Below are 24,621 nucleotides of genomic sequence, written 5' to 3'. Positions count from 1 at the left end.
GGAAAGGAAATACACTTGGGTTTCAGAATCTCTAATTTAGCAAATTTTGTGTTAAAAGCTGGAGTGCTTTGTTTGGATTTTAGGAATCTACTGCATTCCTAAAAATAGATGCTGGAAATAAATAAAGTTTTTTGAAGATACACTGGCTCATGCTAGCAAATGTCCCTGGATAAGAGTCTTTAACTTACCTTTACAGAGTGAGATCTAGACATAATTCCTGTTCTTGAGACCTGCTGTACAGAATATCAATTTTCAGGAAACTGCAGGTCCTGTGGACCCCCAGCAGTTGGATACAGCTATTCCCATGGGAGTTTCTCTGCTGCTGCTGTGAATGTTACCCAGAAAAGCAGTTTTGTGTAGCTGTTGGTGTGGATCATCTATGTTGTGGATGGATGGAGGCTGCTGACCTTGGGATAAAGCAGGGAATGTTTGCCTAGGTGGTAATTCAGAGGGGAAAGCAAAGGGTGCAAGGGCTGGTTTGGTGAGTGGGTGATGAGAGAGCTTCTGGGTGATGGATTGAGGCTGGGAGGGTTGGCACCAGGGACTGGATTTTGGGAAAACTGTTAGCACTGATCATGTCATCAGTTGTGGCTGGTGGGATTAAAGCAATTAAATCACTTGACTCTGCTCCCAAGGTCCTGCCAAGCCCAGCTTGATCCAAGCCAGGCTGACAGGAGCTGCACCTTCAGGGAGCAGTTTCTCCTACACACTTGTGGAGCTTCCTGAGAGCACTGGAGTGCTTGGCCTTGGTGATCTTTTCCTGTTGCATGGTTCTGTTCTGTAGATGAGCTCAGTGCACCTTTCCCAAGGTTTCAGCTGAGGTGTGTGCCCTGAGTTTTGGGGAAGGAGAAGCCTTTGGGTGATGGACTGAGGATGGGAGGGTTGGCACCAGGGACTGGATTTTGGGAAGACTGTTAGCACTGATCATGTCATCAATTGTGGCTGGTGGGATTAAAGCAATTAAATCACTTGACTCTGCTCCCAAGGTCCTGTCAAGCCCAGCTTGATCCAAGCCAGGCTGACAGGAGCTGCACCTTCAGGGAGGAGTTTCTCCTACCCACTTGTGGAGCTTCCTGAGAGCACTGGAGTGCTTGGCCTTGGAGATCTTTTCCTGTTGCATGGTTCTGTTCTGTAGATGAGCTCAGTGCACCTTTCCCAAGGTTTCAGCTGAGGTGTGTGCCCTGAGTTTTGGGGAAGGAGAAGCCTTTGGGTGATGGACTGAGGATGGGAGGGTTGGCACCAGGGACTGGATTTTGGGAAAACTGTTAGTACTAATCATGTCATCAGTTGTGGCTGGTGGGATTAATACAATTAAATCACTTGACTCTGCTCCCATGGTCCTGCCAAGCCCAGCTTGATCCAAGCCAGGCTGACAGGAGCTGCACCTCCAGGGAGGAGTTTTTCCTACCCACTTGTGGAGCTTCCTGAGAGCACTGGAGTGCTTGGCCTTGGAGATCTTTTCCTATTGCATGGTTCTGTTCTGTAGATGAGCTCAATGCACCTTTCCCAAGGTTTCAGCTGAGGTGTGTGCCCTGAGTTTTGGGGAAGGAGAAGCCTTTGGGTGATGGACAGAGGCTGGGAGGGTTGGCACCAGGGACTGGATATATGGGAAAAACTGTTAGCACTAATCATGTCATCAGTTGTGGCTGGTGGGATTAATACAATTAAATCACTTGACTCTGCTCCCATGGTCCTGCCAAGCCCAGCTTGATCCAAACCAGGCTGACAGGAGCTGCACCTCCAGGGAGGAGTTTCTCCTACCCACTTGTGGAGCTTCCTGAGAGCACTGGGATGGTTGGCCTTGGAGATCTTTTCCTATTACATGGTTCTGTTCTGTAGATGAGCTCAGTGCACCTTTCCCAAAGTTTCAGCTGAGGTGTGTGTTACCTTATTCATGTGAGGTATGTGCTGACTTTATTCAGAGGCAGCTTCAGGTGCTCTGTCAGTGCTGAGCTGTCACGACTTGAAACCTTGCAGAGCAGGACGAGTGAGTTCCTGCTGTGGCTCTGGTTTGCACGCTCTGCACTGGCAAAAACTTCCTGCAGAGAAGGTGAAACACCTGAATTCGCTGAAAATTCACTGAATTTCTGCTTTGCTAACACATAGATCCATGGTTTACTCATACCTTGAGTTCTTTGTTACACTGCTGGTCACGGGATGTCAGAAATGATGGAACTGCAGGTGTGCAAGAGGAGAGCAAAGACAGCCAGGAGGCCATTCCAGTGTCACTGTGATGACTGATACTCTCTGGGTTGTTCCCAGGGCTGCTCCTGCCTCTCCCCACAGCTGTGGGAGCCCAGGGTCTGTCTCTGGGAGTCCACCCTGCCTCTCTTCATTTCCTGGGGCCCCTTTGCTCCCTGTGCCAAGCTCTGCTCCCCCTCCAGGCATGGGCTGTGTGTCTGAACAAGTCAGGCAGGAACAACTCATCCTGCCTTGGAGTCCTGAGTCACTGCAGCTTGGGAGGCTGTGAGGGAACTCCCCTGACAGTTTGTACCACGAGCTGGAGTGCTTTGGAGAGCTTTTATCCTGGCTCTGAGTAGTGTGGGAGTAGCCTGTGGTAAGGAGGGCTGGGAATGTGCAGCGTGGCCCAGCAGATCTGAGCTGTGCTGCCCATGTGTGGTGGGGCCCTGCATTATTTATAACCTGCCTTGCAGCTCTTTGTGTGGGCTTGTCTCAGGCCAGCAGAGCACTTGGCTTGTCTGATCCAGGTGTTCTGGGCTTGGAGATTGCTCTGGGGTCTCTGCTCTCCGTGGCTGGCTGGGTTAGACAGACAGACAGTGCCAGGACACAGGGAGTGGCTCCCCGTGGGCAAAGGACAGGGGTATTGGGAAGGAATCCCAGTATTCCCCTTGGGAAGGCCCTAGCACAGGTTTCCCCTGGAACCCTGGCAGTGTCCAAGGCCAGCTTGGACAGGGCTTTTGATGCCTGGAAATAGAACACAAACTTTTCTCCCTGGGACAGTGCAGGGTGTCCCTGCCCATGGCACGCAGTGGGACAAGATGAGCTTTAATGTCCCTTCCACCCAAACCATTGTGGGATTCAATGAACACTGTTTTTTCTATTTCCTTGGAGAATTCCTGGCCACGTGTAAGTGTAGGAAGGATCCATGCAGGAGTGGCTGCTCCCCCAGGGGTGTGTGTGTGCTGGGCTTCTGTGCACACACACAGCAGCAGGTGAGCTGCCTGTGCAGGGGCTCTCCCCCGGAGGAGGAGGAGCAGCTGCTGCATTTACTGAGTTACTCTGCTGTTTACTCAGGGGATTAAGTGTGTTTGAGCTCTGAGAGCAGGGTGTGTGCAGGGCTGTGGAGTTGGGGCATCCTCCTGCAAAGGCACGAGCAGAATTTGTGCTGCCTGCTGGGTTTAAACCAGGAGCACTCTGTGTCAGACCCAGAGCATCCCCAGGGTTCCATCCCTGGTTTTCTGTTGCTGATCCAGCTGTCTTTCCCTCTTCCCACTGCCCTTCCCCTGTACCTGACCGTGCTACACATGATCAGGGCTGAACACAAGGAAGAGTTCAAATGCAGTGCAGTCCTCACTCCTGATGGATAAATGTTTTGTTAGGAAGGGTAGCCATGGCCTGAAGTGTCAATTCCTTGATCTGGAAGTTCCTGGTACTGTTTAAAAGAAGCCAGGTGGTCCCAAGCTTTCAGGTTTCCTCATTGCCATCTCTCTGATGATTTCATTGTCAGGGAGTGAGTTTTGGGACTGCCTGGGGACCCCTAATGCTGCTGTATTGCAACTTTCTCCTGAGAAAGGAGAGCTCCCAAAGCTCTGATGGTCAGAGATGCTCCTGTTAGAGAAGTTTTGGGATTGGGGGAGGACAGTGGGGGTTTTATCTCCCTTTGGAGCCCCATTCTGGTGATTCCCCCCTCTGCAGTTGGGTGCTGTGCTGGCTGCCAGAGGTGGCAAAGCCTGATTGCAGGAGGAATTGCCATGAGTGCCAAGGCTTGTCCCAGCCAGCCTAAAGCTTCCCACTCCCTTGCACATCAGCTGAGTTTGGCTCCCTGATAAATCTCAGGCTTTCCCTTAAGCCTTTGTCAAAGGATGAGGCCAGGAATAGCTTCAGATTCTCATTCCTGAGTGCCCTTTCAGAGAGCTGTGATTCTTACAGGTGACACTGGTTGGTGGAGGCCTGTTCCTTTCTTATCTCCCATGGATGAGGCAAAGGAGACACCCCAAGGAGCTGGGAGGGGCTGCAGGAATTGAAGCTGAGCAGTGTAATCATAGAAGGGATCAGGGATTGGTTTGGGTTGGAAGGGACCTTTGTGGGAGTTGTGGCTGCTGAGAACTTCAGGCTTTTTGTGCTGACAGACTCTGGCCCCCAGGAGAGCACTGCATTTGACCTGAGACCATGGAGAAGCTTCCAGAATTGAGTGACAGCACTGGGATTGTGGGTGTGGAGTTGGGTAGAAGTGTGTGATGTCACAGGGTGGGAAACTCAGAGTTTGGGGTTTTAGAATATGGTAATAAATATGGGGCAAGATGGAGGTTTTAGGTTCTTTACCTTCTTCTTCTTTCTTCTCCATGGGTTTGGGTGGTATTTTGTAATTGGACAGAAAAGTCTGCCCTGCAGACTTTGAGGTATCAGTTATTGGGTTAAAAGGGAAAATAATTTAGGTGTCATTTCTTAATTATACAGTTTAGCCTTAAAAGACCCTGCAACAAGAGATAGTTGGTCATTTTGTGCCTTGCTCATGAAATACTGCAGAACTCACTGCTGTGAGACTGTAACATAGATAAGAAATAATAAACCCCTGAGTCTGAATGTGAACCATCCTCTCGAGTGCCTTCAATCCTGACCTCAACAAGGTAGAAAAAGGAAGCTGAAAACCAGCAGACCTTAAAGCTCAGCTCCATGCCATGCAGGGACACCTTCCACTGTCCCAGGCTGCTTCAAGGCCTGTCCAGCCTGGCCTGGAGCACCTCCCTACACCTGTCTAACTCAAGCAAGGGCTTTAATAAAACAAGGAAAATGTAAACCCTGTTCTTGCTGCCTCACTTTTTGGGAATACTTGCCTTGAGTGAAGGAAGTTCCTGGGCAGGCAGAAGGGAACAGCTGCTGTTTCACTGAATTAACAACTCTCCTATTCACAAAGTGTGAAGGAACAGACCTCAGGACCCACAGCAATCCCAGGAGCAGAGGATGTGCCATTCCTGGAGTCGCTGTGGAGCTGGGATCCCCCAGGTGTGCTTAGAGCTTACACAGGGCCCAAGAAACACCCCCAAAATGCCTTCATTTAAATAACAAAAATGCAATAAAGAGAACTGACAACAGCAGCAATAATAATTAATTTTAAGCCTGGGAGCTTTTAAAATTGCCAAATTAACTTGGGGGTGGAAAGCTTTGTCTGGTCTTTCTAAACTCAGCAGTTTCCTGCTGAGGTCCCCAAGTCTAGAGAGAGGTGGGTTAACCTTAGTGTAGAGTTCCAGAGTCCCTGGGTTTGGAGAAGATCCCCAAGACCATAGAGTCCAAGCTGTGCCCAATCCCCACCTTGTCCCCAGGCCAGGGCACTGAGTGCCACATCCAGGCCTTCCCTGGACACCTGCAGGGATGGGCACTCCAGCCCCTTCCAAGGCTGACCACCCTCTCCAGGAAGAATTTCCTCCTGATGTCCTCCAAGCCCTCCCAGTACCAAACTTTCCAAATAAGTCACGTGCAGAGCTCTAAACTCTTTGAAGACAATGCAGCTCTTGCAAAGAGCCTTTAATGCTTCAGAGTGTCCTTTACTCAGGGCAGCAGCCATTAACCTTGGTTATCAGTTAAGATAATTATTAATTATTTCATAAGAAAGCTTCAGCAGCAAATCCACTTTCTCTTTCCAGGGAAAGCCCAACACAAGCGCATCAGGCAAGAGCTGAGAGTTCTGCTTTTAATTAAGCTCTTAATGATCTCACTTGCTACTTAAGTCTTTCAAAACATTTCTCCTGTGAGGGATTCAGGGCTGCACAGTGAGGATGAGCACCATCCCAAACCTTCATCTTAGGTGCCAGCACTGCTTTCCAGAGGTTTTCTAGGAGCTGTTTTCTGCCTCCTTCACCCTTCAGCACAGGACAAGGTCTCAGTGTTAGTTTTTCCAGGTGTTGTCCCCAGCATTGGGACTTTGCTGGGACAATGATTTCACTTGGTGTAGAGGTTTTGGAAGCACAAGCTCAGACAGGAGAATTTATTTTGGAGGGGCAATAGCAAACCCCAGGCCTGGACACTGGCACTGCTGGATTCCAGCTCTGTGGATACCTGTGGAGGAGCACGTGGATTACACAAAAATACACAGCTGGCAGGAAAAGCCTTGACTCCTCACCTTATTAAAACATAAAACCCAAACAAAAGCTGAACTCTCTTTTGGTGGTACAGTGACTTCATTTATAGCTGACAGATTTGCAGACTAGATAATCCAACAATAATCTCCATCCTCATCCCTGAAAGTGCCCAAGGCCAGGTTGGACACTGGGTGCTTGGAGCACCCTGGGATAGTAGAAGGTGTCCCTGCCTGTGGCAGGAGATGGCTCTGGATGGGCTTTGAAGTTCCAACCCAAACCATTCCACAATTTTATAGTCACCTGAGGCTCTTGGAGAAGGTGCTGTGGCCCTGGCTGAGGACTTCACCTCCCTCAGGGTGACCCAGCACAGGGAGGAGGGAGCTCAGCTGGGCACAGCCATCCAGACACCTCCTGCTGCTCCTCAGGAGAGGGGTGTGTGCTCTCAGTTCTGCCATGGGAACTCAGGTATTGAGAGCTGTTCCTTGAGTCACACTTAAAATCCTGGCTGTTGTCCTAGCCTGTGGTACAAAGCTGGGCAGATGGAACACACAGGATTTGAATTATAGAGTCAGTGAGGCTGGAAAAGGGATCTCAGACCATCCCCAGCACTGCCCCATGTCCCCAAGTGCCACATCCACAGGGCTTTGAAATCCAGGGATGGGCACTCCAAACCTCCCTGGGCAGCTGTGCCAGGGATGGACAGTCCTTTCCATGAAGGAATTGTTCCCAATATCCAACCTGAGCCTGCCCTGGCCCAGCCTCAGGCCATTTCCCCTTGTCCTGTCCCTGTCCCCTGGCTGTCCCCTCCTGTCAGGGAGTTGTGCAGAGCCACAAGGTCCCCCCTGAGCCTCCTTTTCTCCAGGCTGAGCCCCTTCCCAGCTCCCTCAGCCTCTCCTGGGGCTCCATTCCCTTCCCTGATGAACCTGAGGATGAATTTTGCATGTTTGCTTTTCTTCCTGAGCTGAGCACACCAGGGGTGGTGCTGCAGCAGCGTGTGCACAGCAATTATTAATGAATTACAGACAAAATGCAGTTGGTTCTGCACTGCTCTTGGCCTGGGTTGGGTGGGGTAGGATGTCCCTGTAGGGTGGGACATCCCTGCGGGGTGGGATGGGATGTCCCTGTAGGATGGAGTGGGATGTCCCTGTGATGTGGGATGTCCCTGTGGGATGGAATGGGATGTCCCTGCAGGGTGGGATGTCCCTACAGGATTGGGTATCCCTGTGAGGTGTAATGGGATGTCTCTACAGGGTGGGATGTCCCTGTGGGGTGGGATGTCCCTGTGGGGTGGGATGTCCCTGTGGGGTGGGATGTGCCTGCAGGATAGAATGAGATGTGCCTGTGGGGTGGGATGTGCATGCAGGATGTAATGGGATGTCCCTGTAGGGTGGGATGGCCCTGCAGAGTGGGATGGCCCTGCAGGGTGGGATGGAATGTCATTGCAGGGTGGTATGTCCCTAGAGGGTGGAATGTCCCTGCAGGGTGGGATGGCCCTGCGGGATAGGATGGGATGTCCCTACATGGTGGGATGTCCTTACAAGGTGGGATGTCCCTGTGGGGTGGGATGTGCCTGTGGGGTGGGATGTGCATGCAGGGTGTAATGGGATGTCCCTGTAGGGTGGGATGTCCCTACAGAGTGGGATGGCCCTGCAGGGTGGGATGGCCCTGCGGGATGGGATGGCCCTGCAGAGTGGGATGGCCCTACACGGTGGGATGGAATGTCATTGCAGGGTGGAATGTCCCTAGAGGGTGGAATATCCCTGCAGGGTGGGATGGCCCTGCGGGATAGGGTGGGATGTCCCTACACGATGGGATGTCCTTACAAGGTGGGATGTCCCTGCAGGGTGGGATGGGATGGCCGTGCAAGGTGGGATGGCCTTGCAGGGTGGGATGGGGTGTCCCTGTAGGGTGGGACGTCCCTACACGGTGGGATGGCCCTGCAGGGTGGGATGGAATGTCATTGCAGGGTGGGATGGCCCTGCAGGGTGGGATGGAATGTCATTGCAGGGTGGGATGTCCCTGCAGGGTGGGATGTCCCTGCAGGGTGGGATGGCCCTGCAGGGTGGGATGGCCCTGCGGGATGCCTGTCAAGCTCCAGCTCCCAGCCGTGCCCTCCTCCTGCCCTAATTTCTGCTTCCTCCCGCCCAGCGTCCTCCCCGTGCTCAATGGGGGCTTTGTTTGGAAGGAATGCAAACAAAATTCGGGCTGTGTGAAAAGGGCCAGCTCATCATTTGTACCTCTGCAGTGGACTGGAAAATAACGTTTTTTCCCTCCCTCTCCAACCGGTGGCCGTGGGTCTGTCACTTGTCAAGAAGAGTCACTTTGTGATTTAGTGGCGGGGTGGGGGGGATCTTGGCAGGGGCTTGGGAAGGTGGAAAGTGATATGGAAATGATTATGGACTTAAAGCTGTTCTGCTGATGCAGCTCCTGGCTCTTCATTAACATCTTATATCTGAGAGAGCTGGAAACACCAATCCCTTGAGCCAGTAGTTGTGTATCCACCAGGACATTCAAGGTTTGAGCCTGCACAGGTGCAGCAGGTTGTGGGCAGCATTCCCTGTGGCTGTGGGATGGAGGGGCCTGACTTCAGTGCCCAGTGTGAGCTGGCAGCCCCTGGAGCTGCTCCTGGGCTGTGGTTGCCATGGCTGGCAGAGCAGACTCAGTGTGAGGGCAGTGTTTGCACTGACCATGGGATCAACTGCTGGTGCTCCCTAAAGCCCTGGTAGCCCAGGCCAGGAGCCCAGAACCTCCATCAATGCTTCTGTCCTTTCTAAAGCTGAGTTCAGGTTTGTCACACCTGGGCCCATGGAATCACTGACTCCCAAACTGGTCTGAGTGGGAGGGGACCTCAGAGCCCAGCCAGTGCCACCCCTGCCATGGCAGGGACACCTTCCACTATCTCAGGCTGTTCTAAGCTTTGTCCAACCTGCCAGGGCACTGCCAGGGATCCAGGGTGGGCACCCTATGCCAGGGCCTGCCCACCCTGCCAGGGAACAATTCCCAATTCCCAAGATCCCACCCAGCCCTGCCCTCTGGCAGTGGGAGCCATTCCCTGGCTCCTGTCCCTCCTGCCTTGTCCCCAGTCCCTCTGCAGCTCTCCTGGAGCCCCTTCAGGCCCTGGCAGGGGCTCTGAGCTCTCCCTGGATCCTTTTCCTCTCCAGGTGAGCACCCCCAGGTGTCCCAGCCTGGCTCCAGCCCTGGAGCAGCTCTGGTGCCTCCTCTGGGCTCTCTCCAGCAGCTCCAGGTCCTTGTGCTGTTGGAGTTCCCAGGGCAGGTGGGCTCTCACCTGGGCACAGGGACAGAATCCCCCTTTCCTGCTGCCACACTGGGGTGATCAGCCCAGGGCTCAGGGGTTTGGGGCTCTCATGTCCTGCTCTCACCCACCAACACCCTCAGGCTGCTCTAAGCAACAGGTGAGATGGGCAGGAAATGCAGAAGTGAGCTGGGACCTGTGAGGATCTGCCTGTTGGGAGCTGTGCTGAAGGGTAGCAAACATTTCCATATCTTAATTGGAACATCTGGAGTTGATAAGGTTTTCCTAAGCCTGGCCATGTTCTTCCAGGTTTTCCTGTGAATTCCAGCTTGTCCTGCTGAAGGTGATAAATATCTTACCCACACTTAATGAGGGAGTAATTTCATGCTCATCTTTAATTCATGAGCTCTTTCATTATCCCCCTGTGATGACGAGATGTCTGTTCTTCAGCCAGTCAGGTTTTCTACCCGTTGCCCTCTTCAGCTCTTTCCTGAAGTGAGTTTTCCTGGAAACCTCCCCATATGTGTTTTCTGGGAAGCCTTTGTGTTTCTGCTGTTTATTGTCAACAGCCTGGCTGGCCAGGCACTACAGCCACGCAGGAGTCTCCTTTTGCCAGTCTGTTGGAACTCCTCTGGAAGTGTTTCCAGGGAAATACATTGCTATTTATAACAACCTTGCTGCTCTGAAGGCTGAACTGGTATTATATTGGGATGGGAGCTGAGTATAACATGGGATTAGAGATTTATTTTATCCCTAAATACTGGAGTTGGCTAAATCCCTCACAGTGAAGAGTTAATTTCCTTGGCTGGGTTAATAATTTACTTTATCTTCACACGTAAAAAGTGGCTCTCAAACACTCTGCTGCATCTGGGCACAGCCCAGAGGTAACTGTCACCATATGAAATATTTCATTGACATGTTTGGTCTTCATTTGTTTGGTTGTGTTGCTGGGGACACGACACAGCAGCAAAAAACTCCCTGAAATGCTGAAAAAAATGCAGGGTTGGGTGGATGTGGGGCAGTTTTGTATCTTGGCAGGCAGTCACTGAGCAGGTTTATATTTCCAGTCACGTTTGTGTGATAGCTCCTACATTGATTCATCAGTGTAACCTGATGTGAGGGATGCAGCAGTGCTGGAGAACAAAGGAGCACTGACCTGAGATGGACAGGAGGTCCCAGGCTGCCATCCTGGGATTAATGCACAGCCTTGCCCTCAAGTCCCTGCAGGCCTTTAAATCCCAGAATCCCAGAATTCCTCAGGTCACAAAAGCCCTCCAGGATCATCAAACCCCAGCTGTGCCCAATGCCCACCTTGTCCCCAGCCCAGAGCACTGAGTGCCACATCCAGGCCTTGCTGGGACACCTCCAGGGATGTCCTTCTGTGGCCAGCCCACAACTGGGGGTTTCTGGGCTGGGTCCTGTCCAGCTCTCAGCCCAAGAAGTTCTGTGTGCTGGGTGCTGGCTAAAAGGAGTTCAAGGCAGAGCTCCCAGGCAAACTTCTTATGTAATAGTGCATTTCATAAATTCTGTTTAATCTTGCTTGGTATAAAGTGACCTTGTAGATTTGGGAGAGAAGTTTGGGCTTGCAGCTGCTGCCTTTTAAAAAGTCTAAATATAAGCAGGTTTTTGGAAAGCAGGAGCAATGATCAGTGGTGTTCTCTGACTGGATTTGAAAGCCAGGATAGTGGCATCTAATTAGTGTCAGAGCAGTTTGAGGGGATGGTTTGGAGTGTTCCTGCTGCTCTGGTGTAGCTCTGCTGTAATTCTGGTAGGCAGCTTTGGGAAGGGAAGGTTGGACTTGGGGCAGCTCTGGGCCCCTCCTGCCAGGAAAGACCTGGAGGGGCTGGAGCTGGGCAGGGAATGGAGCCCCAGGAGAGGCTGAGGGAGCTGGGAAGGGGCTCAGCCTGGAGAAAAGGAGCTCAGGGGGGACCTTGTGGCTCTGCACAACTCCCTGACAGGAGGGGACAGCCAGGGGGATCGGGCTCTGCTCCCAGGGAACAGGGACAGGACAAGGGGAAATGGCCTCAGGCTGGGCCAGGGCAGGCTCAGGTTGGACACCAGGAGGAATTTGTGCATGGAAAGGGTGGTCAGGGCTTGGCAGGAGCTGCCCAGGGAGGTTTGGAGTGCCCATCCCTGAAGGGATGTAACAGCTGTGTGGATGTGGCACTTGGGGACTTTCTGTATTGGTATTGAAAGTAAAAACCTTTTTCAATGGTCTGTGCTTGGCTGAGCTCTCAGAGTCTTGGTGTCACTTCTGCCAGGGCCTGGCTTTGGCTGTCCCATACCCAGGGCTGAGGCAGGGATGGGTCTGCACAAGGAGACTGAGCTCTGATAATTCTCCTTTTCTTGCTGGTTAAAGCTTTGAGTGCCTTGAAGCATTCTGCATCCCTGTGGAAGCTCAGGGGTGTGGAATGAGGCTGCCAGAGCTCCAGGAGAATGCTCTCAGGCACAGGGGGAATTGTTGGGGTGTCCTGGCAGGGCCAGGAGTTGGACTGGATGGGGGTTTTTGAAGGAGTTTTGAATAAATTAGAGACAGGACTTCTGAGTTTCTAGATGTTGGTATTTATTGTTCTTATTTTTTACACGGACAGGAAGGGTGAGTTTGGCTTCCACTGTTACAGCAGGGTTCAGAAGGTCTCAAGACCCTTAGTTACAAGACTTTTTAAGGAGTTATTGACTAACAAAACACTGCTAATAAGGATACTTCTGTTTTTGACCCAATCCTTAAATATTTTGTCTCATGGACTCGTGCTACAGTGGAAGCTTTCTTAGCTAATTATGTTATGACACACAAACTTCCAGTGCTGCATTCTAAACTCCTTGTTTACCTTTGTAGCTATTTTATTATTTTATATCTAAACCTCTAAACTCTCTGAGGCACTGTGTGTCTCTGCTTTAAATTATAAATCCACATTCTTGCTTTCAGCACTGAAGTTTAGAAGCCTTTTCCAAGATCTCAGATCAAATCCTGTGTTTAATTCTGAGCTTTGGCTTACAGGCCCAGAGTTCTGAGAGTTCCCTGCATTTTGGACTCCAGCAGTGGATGATCCCTGTGGCTCTTTCCTGCTCAGGGTGTTCCAGAGCAGGTCCCTGAGGCCCTGGCTGTGCTGGTGTCCCAGCTCCCTGCCCATTTCAGTGTCCCTGCACATCCCTGGTTTACCTGGCAGCTCAGTGGAAGAAGAAAAAATCTGCTGTTCTGTCTCAGCTATTCAGAGTTGATGTGGAATAGATTTTTTTTTTTTTAATAACTAAACACTAATTACTTATTTATGTGTTTGTTTATTTTAGGGATAGACTTCAAGATTAAAACTGTTGAATTACAAGGAAAGAAGATCAAGCTACAGATCTGGTGAGTAACACAGAGCTTCCTTCAGCAGCAGGTGTTCCTGGGCAGAGTTTGCTCTCGCTGGATTCCCTTCAGGGCTGCAGGTTTGCAGCTGTGCTCTGTGTTTCCACAGGGCTAACTCCACTCCCTGTGTGTGTCTGGAGCAGTAGCAGTGGTTGTAACCACTGGGCCTGGCTGCTCCCTGGGACAGGCTGCTGGCAAACCTCCTGCTTTAGGGGGCAGAGCATCCTCACAGCCTGTGATTTAGTGGGAAGTGGTTTAAAACGGGAATTTTTAAATTAGGACTTGCCTCCAGTCTGTGACTATAAATTGACTCGTAGCCTTGCTTTGTGTCAGCAAGAAAATGCAATCCAGGGCTGCACTTGGGCTGGAATTTTCCATGCTCAGCTGTGGAGAGGTTCTCAGCTGGCAGGAACACAGCTGCTCTGTGGGGATGGCTGACAAGAGGCAAAGCCTCAGCTCCTTCCTTTGAGCTCCTGTGCTTTGAAGGAGAGGCTTTTCACCAGGTCAGGGCAGGAGAGCCAGTGGCTTTTCCTGGCCCGTGGGCTCCCTGGGCTCCTGCTCACTCTGCATTCTCCAGCTCCACTGCAGGGCTCTCAGCTGGGATTTGTCCCTTTTGTCCCACTCACATCAACCCCATGGCTTCATAACCTTGGTGTTGTAGATGCAGGGGGGTGGGTTCCAGTTTGGGGGGACACTGATCCTTCCAGTCATCCCCGAATAATCATCCCAGGATAATCATGAGTGATTTCCTTCCTAACCAGGCATCTGGAGCTCTCCTGTCCTCAGCACCCTGAGGAGGTGTTAGAACTGACAGAGGGCAGGGCTGGATGGGATCTTGGGAATTGGGAATTGTGCCCTAGCAGGGGGGGCAGGCCCTGGCACAGGGTGCCCACCCTGGGTCCCTGGCAGTGCCCAAGGCCAGGCTGGACACTGGGACACCCTGGGACAGTGGAAATATCCCTGCATGGGACAGGATGAGATTTAAGGTCCTTTCCAACCCAAGCCATTCCATGACTCTATGATTAAACTTAAAATCATCATGAAATGTAAAAAGAGAAAATATTGAAAAATGAGGATGTTCAGGTATAAAGAGCAAGCTGTAATGAAGCTGTGCAGATTGTGGGGTTTAGTGCCTTAGGGAAGTGGAGTTGGGTGAGCTGAGATTTGCACAGTGGCAACTTTTAAATGTCACAAAACTGGGAAGTTGTGGCCTGAATCTGCTGCTTGTTTCTGCTGGGTTCAGGTTGCACATTTGAAATGAAACTTGGGAAGCAGAAAATGAAACTCCTGCAGAAAAAAAAAAAAAATTAAATGTAATGAAATGTTGTATTTCCTACTTTTCCTGTGGCAGGAGTTTGCCCAGCAGTGGCTCAGTGTCTGGTGGAGGTGTTTTGTGCAGTGCATCTCTATTTCCCCACTGCTTCCTGCCTTTGAACTCACTCCACAGGAGCTGTGCAACATTCCCAGAACAATGCAAGGCAGCAGCTGAGTGAGCAGGGGATGGATTTAGGGGAACATTTCCTGTGTCAAGGCTGCTCTGGATCTGCAGTTGGTTTTATTAAACCTCAGCAGATTCCCATGGGCCACTTCTGGAGCTCATCCAAGTCCCTCTGGGTGGCCCTGTCCTTCAGGTGTGGCACCACACAGCAGGACAGCTCCTTGCCTCTTCCTGGCTGTGGAAAAGGACCCTCTGACAGTCTCACAGCCATGCCCTCTGAAATTATATTTAGGACTAAAGCAGGGACACAAAGGTCAGGCTGAATTAAAGCCTGACCTGCCTGGGGTGAGGAGTAACTCAATACCCAGTAGCTGTTAAGGTTGGGTGCTGCTCTGGGAGGAGCAGGCTGGATTGGAGTTCTGCTGCTCCAAATGGAAATGAGCCTGTGAGGAGCAGGGTGAGACACAGCCCTGGACTGCCCTTCCAAAGAAATGAGCTTATCCAGGGCAGACCCACCAGGATATCCAGGTTCTCCACCAGGGGAACCACTGCATGTCAGAGTCTGGGTGGAAGCAGTCCAGGGGCTGAGGAGCTCCTTGGCTGGGTTATTTTCCAGCTCCTCTTTGGGAGAATTGCTGCTGGGACAGTCACTAGTGATGACTCCTTTTCTCCAGGAGCTGGGAGAAGGGAATTCATACACATTTGGGAGGGGAAACACTTCCAAAGGCTGGCACCTGGAGGGGTTTACAGTGCTGAATGGCTGGAAGAATATTAACACTGTCAAGGTGCAGGGGAGGAATGAAGGACCAGAGTGAGAGATCCAGGGGAAGGTGGTGCTGGCTTTGCTGAAGGACTTCAGAGGGATAGGGCAGTAGAGCTAAAACCTGAGTGATACCACACATTCAGGAACTCAGAGTTGTTCTGCAATGGAAACCAAAAGGCTTTGGAGTTCCCAGAACTCATTAACATAATGGAGCCCCTGAGAGTTGAAATGGGATTTTCCTGATGGTGTGGGCAGGAAGTGAGTGTGGCAGTCCCACAGAGCACAGGTTTGATCAGCACTGCCTGGGGAGAAAGGGACTTTCTTAGGGAGAACAACTGAAAAAATGAGGGTTCTTCACAATGTCAGAGCACATCTTGAAAATCCCAGATATCCTGAGCAGGTAGGGAGGGGCTGATAGAACTTGCTGCCTTCTTCCACCACCAGAACATCAGGTCTGGCCTGAGGCTGGAAAGTGGCAGGTGGAAAACACCAGGAAATGAAGTTTGCTGGGAAACTCCTCGTGGGATGTAGGGGTAGCTGCAGGTGTCCATGGACAGGTTCACAAGGGATTTCACAAGAGCCTGGTCAGGTTTGGACTCTTAAATCCACAGAGGGGATCCCTGGTTCCAGAATTCCTTAACCACTGGGAAATGGAAGCTGGAAAACCTCTGGGCTGCCCAGGTACAGCTCTGAGGTGCTTGTCAGGAGGCACCAGAAGCAGAGATGGGTTTGTCATCCAGCCAAAGCACAGGCTCAAAGGAATGTAACTGGCAGCTAAAAATCTATTTTTTTCTTTTTTTTTCCTACTTAGCTGCTCCTCCAAGTCTCCTATCTTTAATGACATTTGTGTGTCAGCCTGTTTTCCTTCAGTCCTCCTGACTGATTCTAAATTTTAGGAACAGCTTTATGTCTTTAGTGTGCAGCTCCTAGCTGTGTGGAGGACTCTAAAATAACATTTTTCTCTCAGTGCATCTCTGCTGGCTGCACATTTACATGGCCAGAGAAGTGTCCTCAGGATCTTGGTTGATTCAGCAATGAGCTGATGTCAGAAATGTCATCCTGAGTCCTTCCAGGAGTGGGAGTTCCCTGGGATGTGCAGGTTCTGCTGTTCAGGGAGCATGGTGGTGACCAGAGCTGCACAGAGCTCTCCTCCCCAGTGCCATCAGCCTCATTAATTTCTGCAATTAGCCCTAGAATGTCTAATAGTTAATTCTGTTTGCTGAGGGCTTTTGGGACTCGAGGTGGAAGATGTTCCTCTGGCATGGCAGTCCTGTAAAACAGTTGGAGAATTCTCTTGTTATGGAAGGTGGGGGTGCTCAGCCTGGAGAAAAGGAGACTCAGGGGTGCCCTCATCACCCCCTACACCCCCTGAAAGGTGGCTGTGCTCAGCTGGGGCTGGGCTCTGTCTCCAGGCAGCACTGACTGAACCAGAGCACACAGCCTTGAGCTGCACCAAGGGAAATACAGGTTGGATATCAGGAAAAAGTTCTGTACAGAAAGGGTGACAAAGTTCTGGAGTGGGGAGGTGGTGGAGTGCCCATCCCTGGGGGTGTTTAACAAAGCCTGGATGTGGCACTGGGTGCCAGGGTTCAGCTGAGGGGTTGGGGCTGGGTTGGACTCAATGGTCTTGAAGGTCTCTTCCAACCCAGTGATTCTGGGAATTCTGGGAATTTTTTCCTGGCTGAGTGTTACTCAGAAAAGCTAAAATTTGCCAGTCATGAAATACCTGACAGAGCACAGAACCTCAGGATCACTGAGGTGGGGAAATCCCTCCATGGCCATGGAGTCCAGCTGTGCCCAATGCCCACCTTGTCCCCAGCCCAGGGCACTCAGTGCCACATCCAGGCCTTTCTTGGACACCTCCAGGGATGGGCACTCCAACCCCCCCCCCAGCAGCTCCTTCCAAGGCCTGAGCACCCTTTCCATGGATCCAGCCTGTCCAGATCCCTCTGCAGAGCTTCCTGCCCTCCAGCACATCCTCCCATCCAGGGGCTGGCTGAAGGTACCCTGAGTGCCCCCCCAGCCCATCCATGAAGGTGTTGGGCAGGCCTGACCCATCCCTGAGCCCCCTGGTGCCCCTTCCCAGCTGGATGGGCCTCCATGCCCAGGTTTATCCAGCCAGGAGTGCTGAGCCAGGGACACTTTTCCCTTTGGGAAGGGAAATGCTCAGCCTGGTGTTCCCCAGTCTCTCCAGTGACACGCTGGGCTGCACAGTTGCGCAAATGTAACAACATTGGGACAGTAATACAATTCCTGGGATTATTTTGCCAGGAATTACTTGCTTTAATATGTTGAAGAGCTTCATTTGGAGCCACGTGGACTGGCAGGATGCTCACAAATCATCAGATCTAATCTCTTCTTGCTGCAGCCATGTAAATCTTTCATCAATAAATCATAATACGTTTTAAGGTTTCTTTAGTCTCTGCCAGGTCAGCTGGAAAGCTGTCCCAGAAATTCCTTTCTCTCCAGGTTAAACCTCTAATATGATACAGCTTATGCATATTTTAATGTTGGCATGAGAATAATTCAAATAGATTTTTGACTTTCCTTGAGCATCTCCTTTCCCCAGTCCCACAGGACAGCCTCCTTTGTCTTCACAAAGCTGAACATCCCAGCTCCCTCCCTGTCCTGCCCTGTTTCGTTCTCCTTGGCTGTTTCAGTCATCCTTGCCCACATTCAGGGGAGCTGGGAGGGTGAGCCAGGCTGTGCCTACACCCAGAGCTTTGTTCAAAGGGCTGGGGAGCCAGGGCAGCAAACATCCCTGCGTGCTCCCAGTGTCTGCTGCAGTTTGCCCAGGGTGGATCCAGCCCTCGTGGGCACCCAGAGAGCCATAACTCATTTCCTCTTTGCCTCAGCCAGCTCTAATCTGCAGCCATTAGGAGTTATCTCTGAATAATGAATGGAGACTCCATTAACCAGGGGAAAGGGCAGCTATAGCATTTATTAAAAAAAAATAAAAAGGGAAACACTCCAGGTTCTTCACTTCTTCCCTCCCCAGCTTTCTTCTCTTCCATTAGCTGAGCTCCAGTTGCCAGAAAAAGCAGTGGAGGAGTTAACCAGGGAGTCAGCTGTAGGATGTGACAAGCAGTGAGTAGCAGCTCGTGCTGCCAACTCCAAGTTGTGTTAAACCACTCAGAATTGATCCTGTGACAGCTGCTGGCCGTGGCAGGAGGGAGGAATCACAGATCCCAAAGGTCTGGTGGGGTTGGTCAGGCTGCTCCAGCACTGTCCTGCTTGGTAGGAGCCAGTGGGAGGGAGTGGCCTGGGGGAAGGTGCTGGCACGTGGGTACAGAGCTTGGGGAGAGAGAAAATAATGAGGGTGTGAGTGGAGATGCTTTGCAGGAGATTGTCCTGAGTGAAGGAAAGGATCCCACTCACTCTCTGGGACATGCTAGGAAAGGCATCAATTAAAGAATTAAACTCCCCCAAATTACTTCACAGAATCCCAGAATGGTTTGGGTGGGAAGGGACCTTAAAGCTCACCCAGTGTCACCTCTGCCATGGCAGGGACACCTTCCACTGTCCCAGGGTGCCCCAATCTCCCATGTCCATCCTGGCCTTGGGCACTGCCAGGGATCCAGGGCCAGCCACCCTGTGCCAGGGCCTGCCACCCTGCCAGGGAAGAGTGAACAGCTGGGACAAGGGGAGAGACTCTGGGGCTGGTATGGAAGATAAGCCAGGAAAGGTGAAGCTGTAAAGTTTAAATCCAGTCAAGGAGTGGATTTAAACTAATGACAATTCCAGCTGCTCTCAGCCAGCTGGGGAAATGTCACTGGAAAAAGTCCTGTGAAATTCAGTGTAGCCAAATGCCAAGTCCTGGAGTTCAGAGGGATGTCAGAGCAGTCTGCTCCTCGGGGGGCCAGGAGTGGGGTGAGTAAACCTGGAAATGTCCCAGTGTGGGGCTGGTGAGGCTCCAGCTGCCTGTCCTGGGTTTTTCTGGGACATGGGCATTGGGAAGAGTCCAGAGGCAGTGGGAGCTGGAGCTATACCTGAGCCCTTTGGCCAGTCAGGGCAGGCTGGGGAAGGTTCCAGCAGCACAGCAGACATTTCAGGCACAGTGTGGGATCTCTGGGTGCTTTGTGGAGCTGGGAGTGGAGTCAGGACCTCCTGAGGCCACAGGCAGAGATCCAGGCCTGGCAGAGCATCCCTGGCAGGGGCTGCTGGGGTTTGGGACCTGCCTGTCCCCTGCTCTGCTCCTTGGCCTCATCCTGGTGCCACCAGAGCAGATGGACACCAGTGGCTGTGTGTGCTGGGTTGTGAGCCCCGAGCTGGGGGTCAGGGAGACACTGGGCCTTTCTGGAGGGGTTATGGAGTGTGGAACCTTGGTTTAGACCAGTTTAAATTTGGAGACACCTTGGAGTCTACCTTGACATGGAATCGCTGAATCATGGGTTGGAAGGGACCTTAAAGTTCATCCAGTGCCACCCCTGCCACGGCAGGGACACTGCCACTGTCCCAGGGTGTCCCAGTGTCCATCCCAGCCTTGGGCACTGCCAGGGATCCAGGGTGGGCACCCTGTGCCAGGGCCTGCCCCCCCTGCCAGGGAACAATTCCTCATTGCCAAGATCCCATCCAGCCCTCCCTCTGGCAGTGGGAGCCATTCCCTGGGTCCTGTCCCTCTGTCCCTTGTCCCCAGTCCCTCTGCAGCTCTCCTGGAGCCCCTTCAGGCCCTGCCAGGGGCTCTGAGCTCTCCCTGGATCCTTCTCCTCCCCAGGTGAGCCCCCCCAGGTGTCCCAGCCTGGCTCCAGCCCTGGAGCAGCTCCCTGCCCTCTGCCATGAACCAGGTCACTGCAACCTGCCTGGAAAGCTCCAGCCTCTGGGGGTTGTGGCCTCAAACACGCTGCAGGATGTGCAGTGGATTCTTCTCCATTAATTCTGTTTATTCTCAATATTCAGCTCATTGCCACCTTCCAGGTTTCTTTAAGCACACCTGAGCCAAAGGTGCCAGCAGGAGATGGAATTTCCAGGCTGTCTCTGATGTTTTGTGATCACTTCTCAGAATATTGCTCACACACCAACATTTAACAGCTCAGCTTGAGTGGTGGTCCCCAGACTTGGAGCAGAAATGGCAGAATTTACATTTGCAGGATCAAGTTAAACAAACAAAAAGTTTTAAAAGTTTTCTCAGGCTGATCTGAGAACAAAATTCCTCTCAGGGTTAAGTGTGAGTCCCAGAAATGTTGGGTTGTCTCTGTGGATCCACCCTGCTGTGTCTGTGACGTGTGTGCTGTTACTTGTAAGGAAAACATTATTAAAACAAACTCCTTCTAAAATCAAGCCTTACTATTTCAACTAAAATAACAACTAACCTAAAAAGTTCCTGTTAAAAAAAAAAAATCATAAAAATAAAAATCAATTTATATAACAATCTATTCTTATAAAAAATCCCTCACACCCATACAAAAGAAAATTCTACCCATATAAAGCACTCACTTCCCTAAGAACTAAAAATATAATCTACCTAAAAAATTTTAATAAACATATACACTGTTACCAACCAATAAGTAAAATAAATAAATAAATAAAATAAGTTTTAATAAATTACTAACCAGTTACATTCAAACACGGAACCGTCTAATATTCCTATAAATATGAACTATTAAAATAAAAATAAAGTATTAAAATAAAAGTGAAATAAATAAAAATTTAAATAAAGTAAATAAAAAATGTTTAAATTATACTAAAACTATGTAAATACAAATTTAAAAAATATATTACAACCATGTAAATAAAAATGTTAGAAATTGTATTAAAACTATGTAAATAAACTTCTTTAAAAGTGTATTAAAACTATGTTAATAAAGATTTTAAAATTCTATTACAACTATGTAAATTAATTTTTTAAAATGTATGAAAACCATGTAAATAAAAATTTTAAATATTAAATTTTTAAAAATTATCTTAAAATTATGTAAATAAAAATGTTTAAAATTATATTAAAACTATTTAAATACAAATTTTTAAAATTATATTTAAACTATGTAAATAAAAATGGTAAAAATTATCTTTAAGGTATGTAAATAATTTTATTATTTTAAAAAATTATTTATTTAGTTTATTTGTTTTAAATACTTTTAAAACTATGTAAATTAATTTTTTTAAAATTTATTAGAACTATATAAATAAAAAATTTATATTGTAAATAAAAATTTTAACAATTAAAGTTTTAAAATTATCTTTAAAATATTTAATAAAAATGTTTTAAATTATATTAAAACTATTTAAATAAAATTTTAAAAAATTATATTAGAGCTATGTAAAAAATTTTTTTGAAAATTATATTAAAGCTATGTAAATAAATGTTTTTTAATTATTTAAACTGTAAATAATTTTTTTAAATTACCAGAACTATGTAAATAAAAATTTTAAAAATTATACTAAAACTTTGTAAATAAAATTTTTAAAAATTTATCAAAACTATTTAAAAATTATTAAAATTATATTAAAACGAAATAAAATTTTTTACACTTTTTTTAAAGTATGTAAATTAATTTTTTAAAAATTTATTAAAACCATGTAAATAAAAAATTTAAAGTTATATTACAACTGTGTAAATAAAAATTTTAAAAATTAAATTTTAGTAAAATTATCTTAAAACTGTAATTAAAAATTGAAATAATTATTTTGGAACTATGTAAATAAAAGTTTTAATAATTATATTATAACTGTAAATAAACATTTTTAAAATTATAATACAACTATGTAAATAAAAATTCAAATATTATATTACAACTATGTAAATGAATTTTTTAAAAAATTATTTAAACTATGTAAAAAATTCTTAATTTATCAAAACCATGTAAATTTAAAAATTTAAATTAACAAAAGAATGTATTTAGAAATGAAGCTCTTGTGCATAAAGCCAGGTAGCTGCCCCAGCTGCAAGGCCTGTGGTGTCTCCGCAGGGACACGGCGGGGCAGGAGCGCTTCCACACCATCACCACCTCCTACTACCGAGGGGCCATGGGCATCATGCTGGTCTACGACATCACCAACGCCAAGAGCTTCGAGAACATCAGCAAGTGGCTCAGGAACATCGACGAGGTGAGTGCTGGGAGTGCCACCCCTGGGCCAGGCACACACACCTGGGCCAGGCACCCACACCTGGGCCAGAGACCACCTGAGCCAGACACCCACACCTGGGCCAGACACCCACACCTGGGCCAGACACCCACACCTGGGCCAGAGACCACCTGAGCCAGACACCCACACCTGGGCCAGACACCCACACCTGGGCCAGACAGCCACACCTGGGCCAGACAGCCACACCTGGGCCAGACACTCACACCTGAGCCAGGCACCCACCCCTGGGCCAGACACCCACACCTGGGCCAGACACCCACACCTGGGCCAGACACTCACACCTGAGCCAGGCACCCACCCCTGGGCCAGACTCCCACACCTGGGCCAGACTCCCACCCCTGGGCCAGACACTCACACCTGAGCCAGACATCCCACACCTGAGCCAGACACCCACACCTGGGCCAGACACCACCTGAGCCAGACACCCACCCCTGGGCCAGACTCCCACACCTGGGCCAGACTCCCACCCCTGGGCCAGGCACCCACACCTGGGCCAGGCACTCGCCCCTGGGCCAGGCACTCTGAACCTGGGCCAGGCACTCACCCCTGGGCCAGGCTCCCACCCCTGGGCCAGACACCCACACCTGGGCCAGACTCCCACACCTGGGCCAGGCACTCTGAACCTGGGCCAGGCACCCACCCCTGGGCCAGGCACCCACAACTGGGCCAGGCACCCACACCTGGGCCAGACATTCACACCTGGGCCAGGCACCCACACCTGGGCCAGACATTCACACCTGGGCCAGGCACCCACACCTGGGCCAGACACCCACACCTGGGCCAGAGACCACCTGAGCCAGACACCCACACCTGGGCCAGACACCCACACCTGGGCCAGACACCCACACCTGAGCCAGACAGCCACACCTGAGCCAGACACCCCAAACCTCAGCCAGACATCCCACACCTGAGCCAGACATCCCACACCTGAGCCAGACACCCCAAACCTGAGCCAGACACCCCACACCTGAGCCAGACACCCCAAACCTCAGCCAGACACCCCACACCTGAGCCAGACATCCCTCACCTGAGCTCCTGTGTGTGGTATTTTCAGAGTCCCCCATCGGAGGAGGAAGGAATGATGAATCTGACTCCATGGTCTTAAAAGGCTAATTTATTATTTATTATTCTATTCTATTCTATTCTATTCTTACAGAAGGCTTAACAAAATACTAATGAAAAACTCGTGACTCTCTCCAGAGTCCCAACACAGCTGGTGGTGATTGGTCATTAAGTCAAAACAGTTCACATGAAACCAATCAAACAAACAATATTGGTAAACAATCTCCAAACCCCATTCCAGAGCAGCAAAACACAGGTGAAGCAAATCAGATCATTATTGTTTTCATTTTTCTCTGAGGCTTCTCACCTTCCTAGGAGAGAAATCCTGGGTAAGGGATTTTTCCAGAAAATATGACTCTGACTCCTGTGCTCCCCCAGAGGCTCCCCAGAGCTCAGCTCTGCCAGGGCTGCTGGTTTGGGCTTCCTTCTCCTGCCTCTGTCAAGGATTGAAGGCCCTCGAGAGGATGGGTCACATTCAGAGTCAGGTGTTTATTATTTCTTACCTGAGTTACAGCCTCACAGCAGTGAGTTCTGCAGTTCAACAAGGCACAAAATGGCTAACATTCTCTTGGTACAAGGTTTTTTAAGGCTAAACTATCCAATTAAAAACTGACACCTAAATTATTTTCACTTTTAACCCAATAACTCATTTTTTAAAGCTCGCAATGTGGACTTTTCTGCCCAATTACAAAATGCCACCCAAACCCATGAAGAAGCATGAAGAAGAAGCCCAGGGTCCCCAGAGCTCAGCTCTGCCAAGAGGTGCTTTTTTTGGCTTCCTTTTCCTGCCTCTGTTGAGGTTTGAAGGCACTCAAGAGGATGGTTCAGACTCAGTGTTTATTATTTCTTATCAATATTACAGTCTCACAGGAGTGAGTTCTGCAGTTCTTCACTAACAAGGCACAAAATGGCCAACTATCTCTTGGTACAAGGTTACTTAAGGCTAAACTGTCCAATTAAAAACTGACACCTAAATTATTTTCACTTTTTAACCCAGTAACCTTCAAAGTCTGCAGGGTGGGCTTTTCTGTCCAATTACAAAATTCCACCCAAACCCATGAAGAAGAAGGTAAATTAGAGCAATTTACTGCCACTGCCCCAAAACCTCCATCTTGCCCCATATTTATTACCATATTCTAAAACCCCAAACTCTGAGTTTCCCACCCTGTGACATCACACACTTCTACCCAACTCCACACCCACAATCCCAGTGCTGTCAATCAATTCTGGAAGCTTCTCCACGGCCTCAGGTCAAATGCAGTGCTCTCCTGGGGGCCAGAGTCTGTCAGCACTGAAAGCCTGAAATTCTCACAACCAGAAATCCAACAAGGGGAGCTGGACACTAAGCAGGAGCCTGTGGTGTCCTGAAATATCCACTGTGAGCATGAGCAAAGTGTGTGCCTGTGCTGGAGCAGG

At 49.5% G+C, this 24,621-nt stretch overlaps 1 protein-coding gene and 1 long non-coding RNA gene across 2 annotated transcripts in view; one reads left to right on the top strand and one right to left on the bottom strand.

The window, feature by feature from the left end:
• The window catches only part of RAB10 (RAB10, member RAS oncogene family), a 48,617-nt gene that overhangs the window by 16,128 nt on the left and 7,868 nt on the right, over nucleotides 1–24,621 (top strand). The window contains exons 2-3 of the mRNA XM_059843196.1: nucleotides 12,799–12,859; nucleotides 21,966–22,104. Of these exons, the coding sequence (XP_059699179.1) occupies nucleotides 12,799–12,859; nucleotides 21,966–22,104 (200 nt within the window). The remainder of the gene's footprint in view (nucleotides 1–12,798; nucleotides 12,860–21,965; nucleotides 22,105–24,621) is intronic.
• Nucleotides 1–24,621, bottom strand: part of LOC132325650 (uncharacterized) — a 50,464-nt gene that overhangs the window by 20,741 nt on the left and 5,102 nt on the right. The gene's annotated exons all lie outside the window — the stretch shown is intronic.

The sequence above is a fragment of the Haemorhous mexicanus genome, chromosome 3, assembly GCF_027477595.1.
Source record: "Haemorhous mexicanus isolate bHaeMex1 chromosome 3, bHaeMex1.pri, whole genome shotgun sequence".
Taxonomy (NCBI): domain Eukaryota; kingdom Metazoa; phylum Chordata; class Aves; order Passeriformes; family Fringillidae; genus Haemorhous; species Haemorhous mexicanus.
This window is presented reverse-complemented; position numbering and strand designations above follow the sequence as displayed.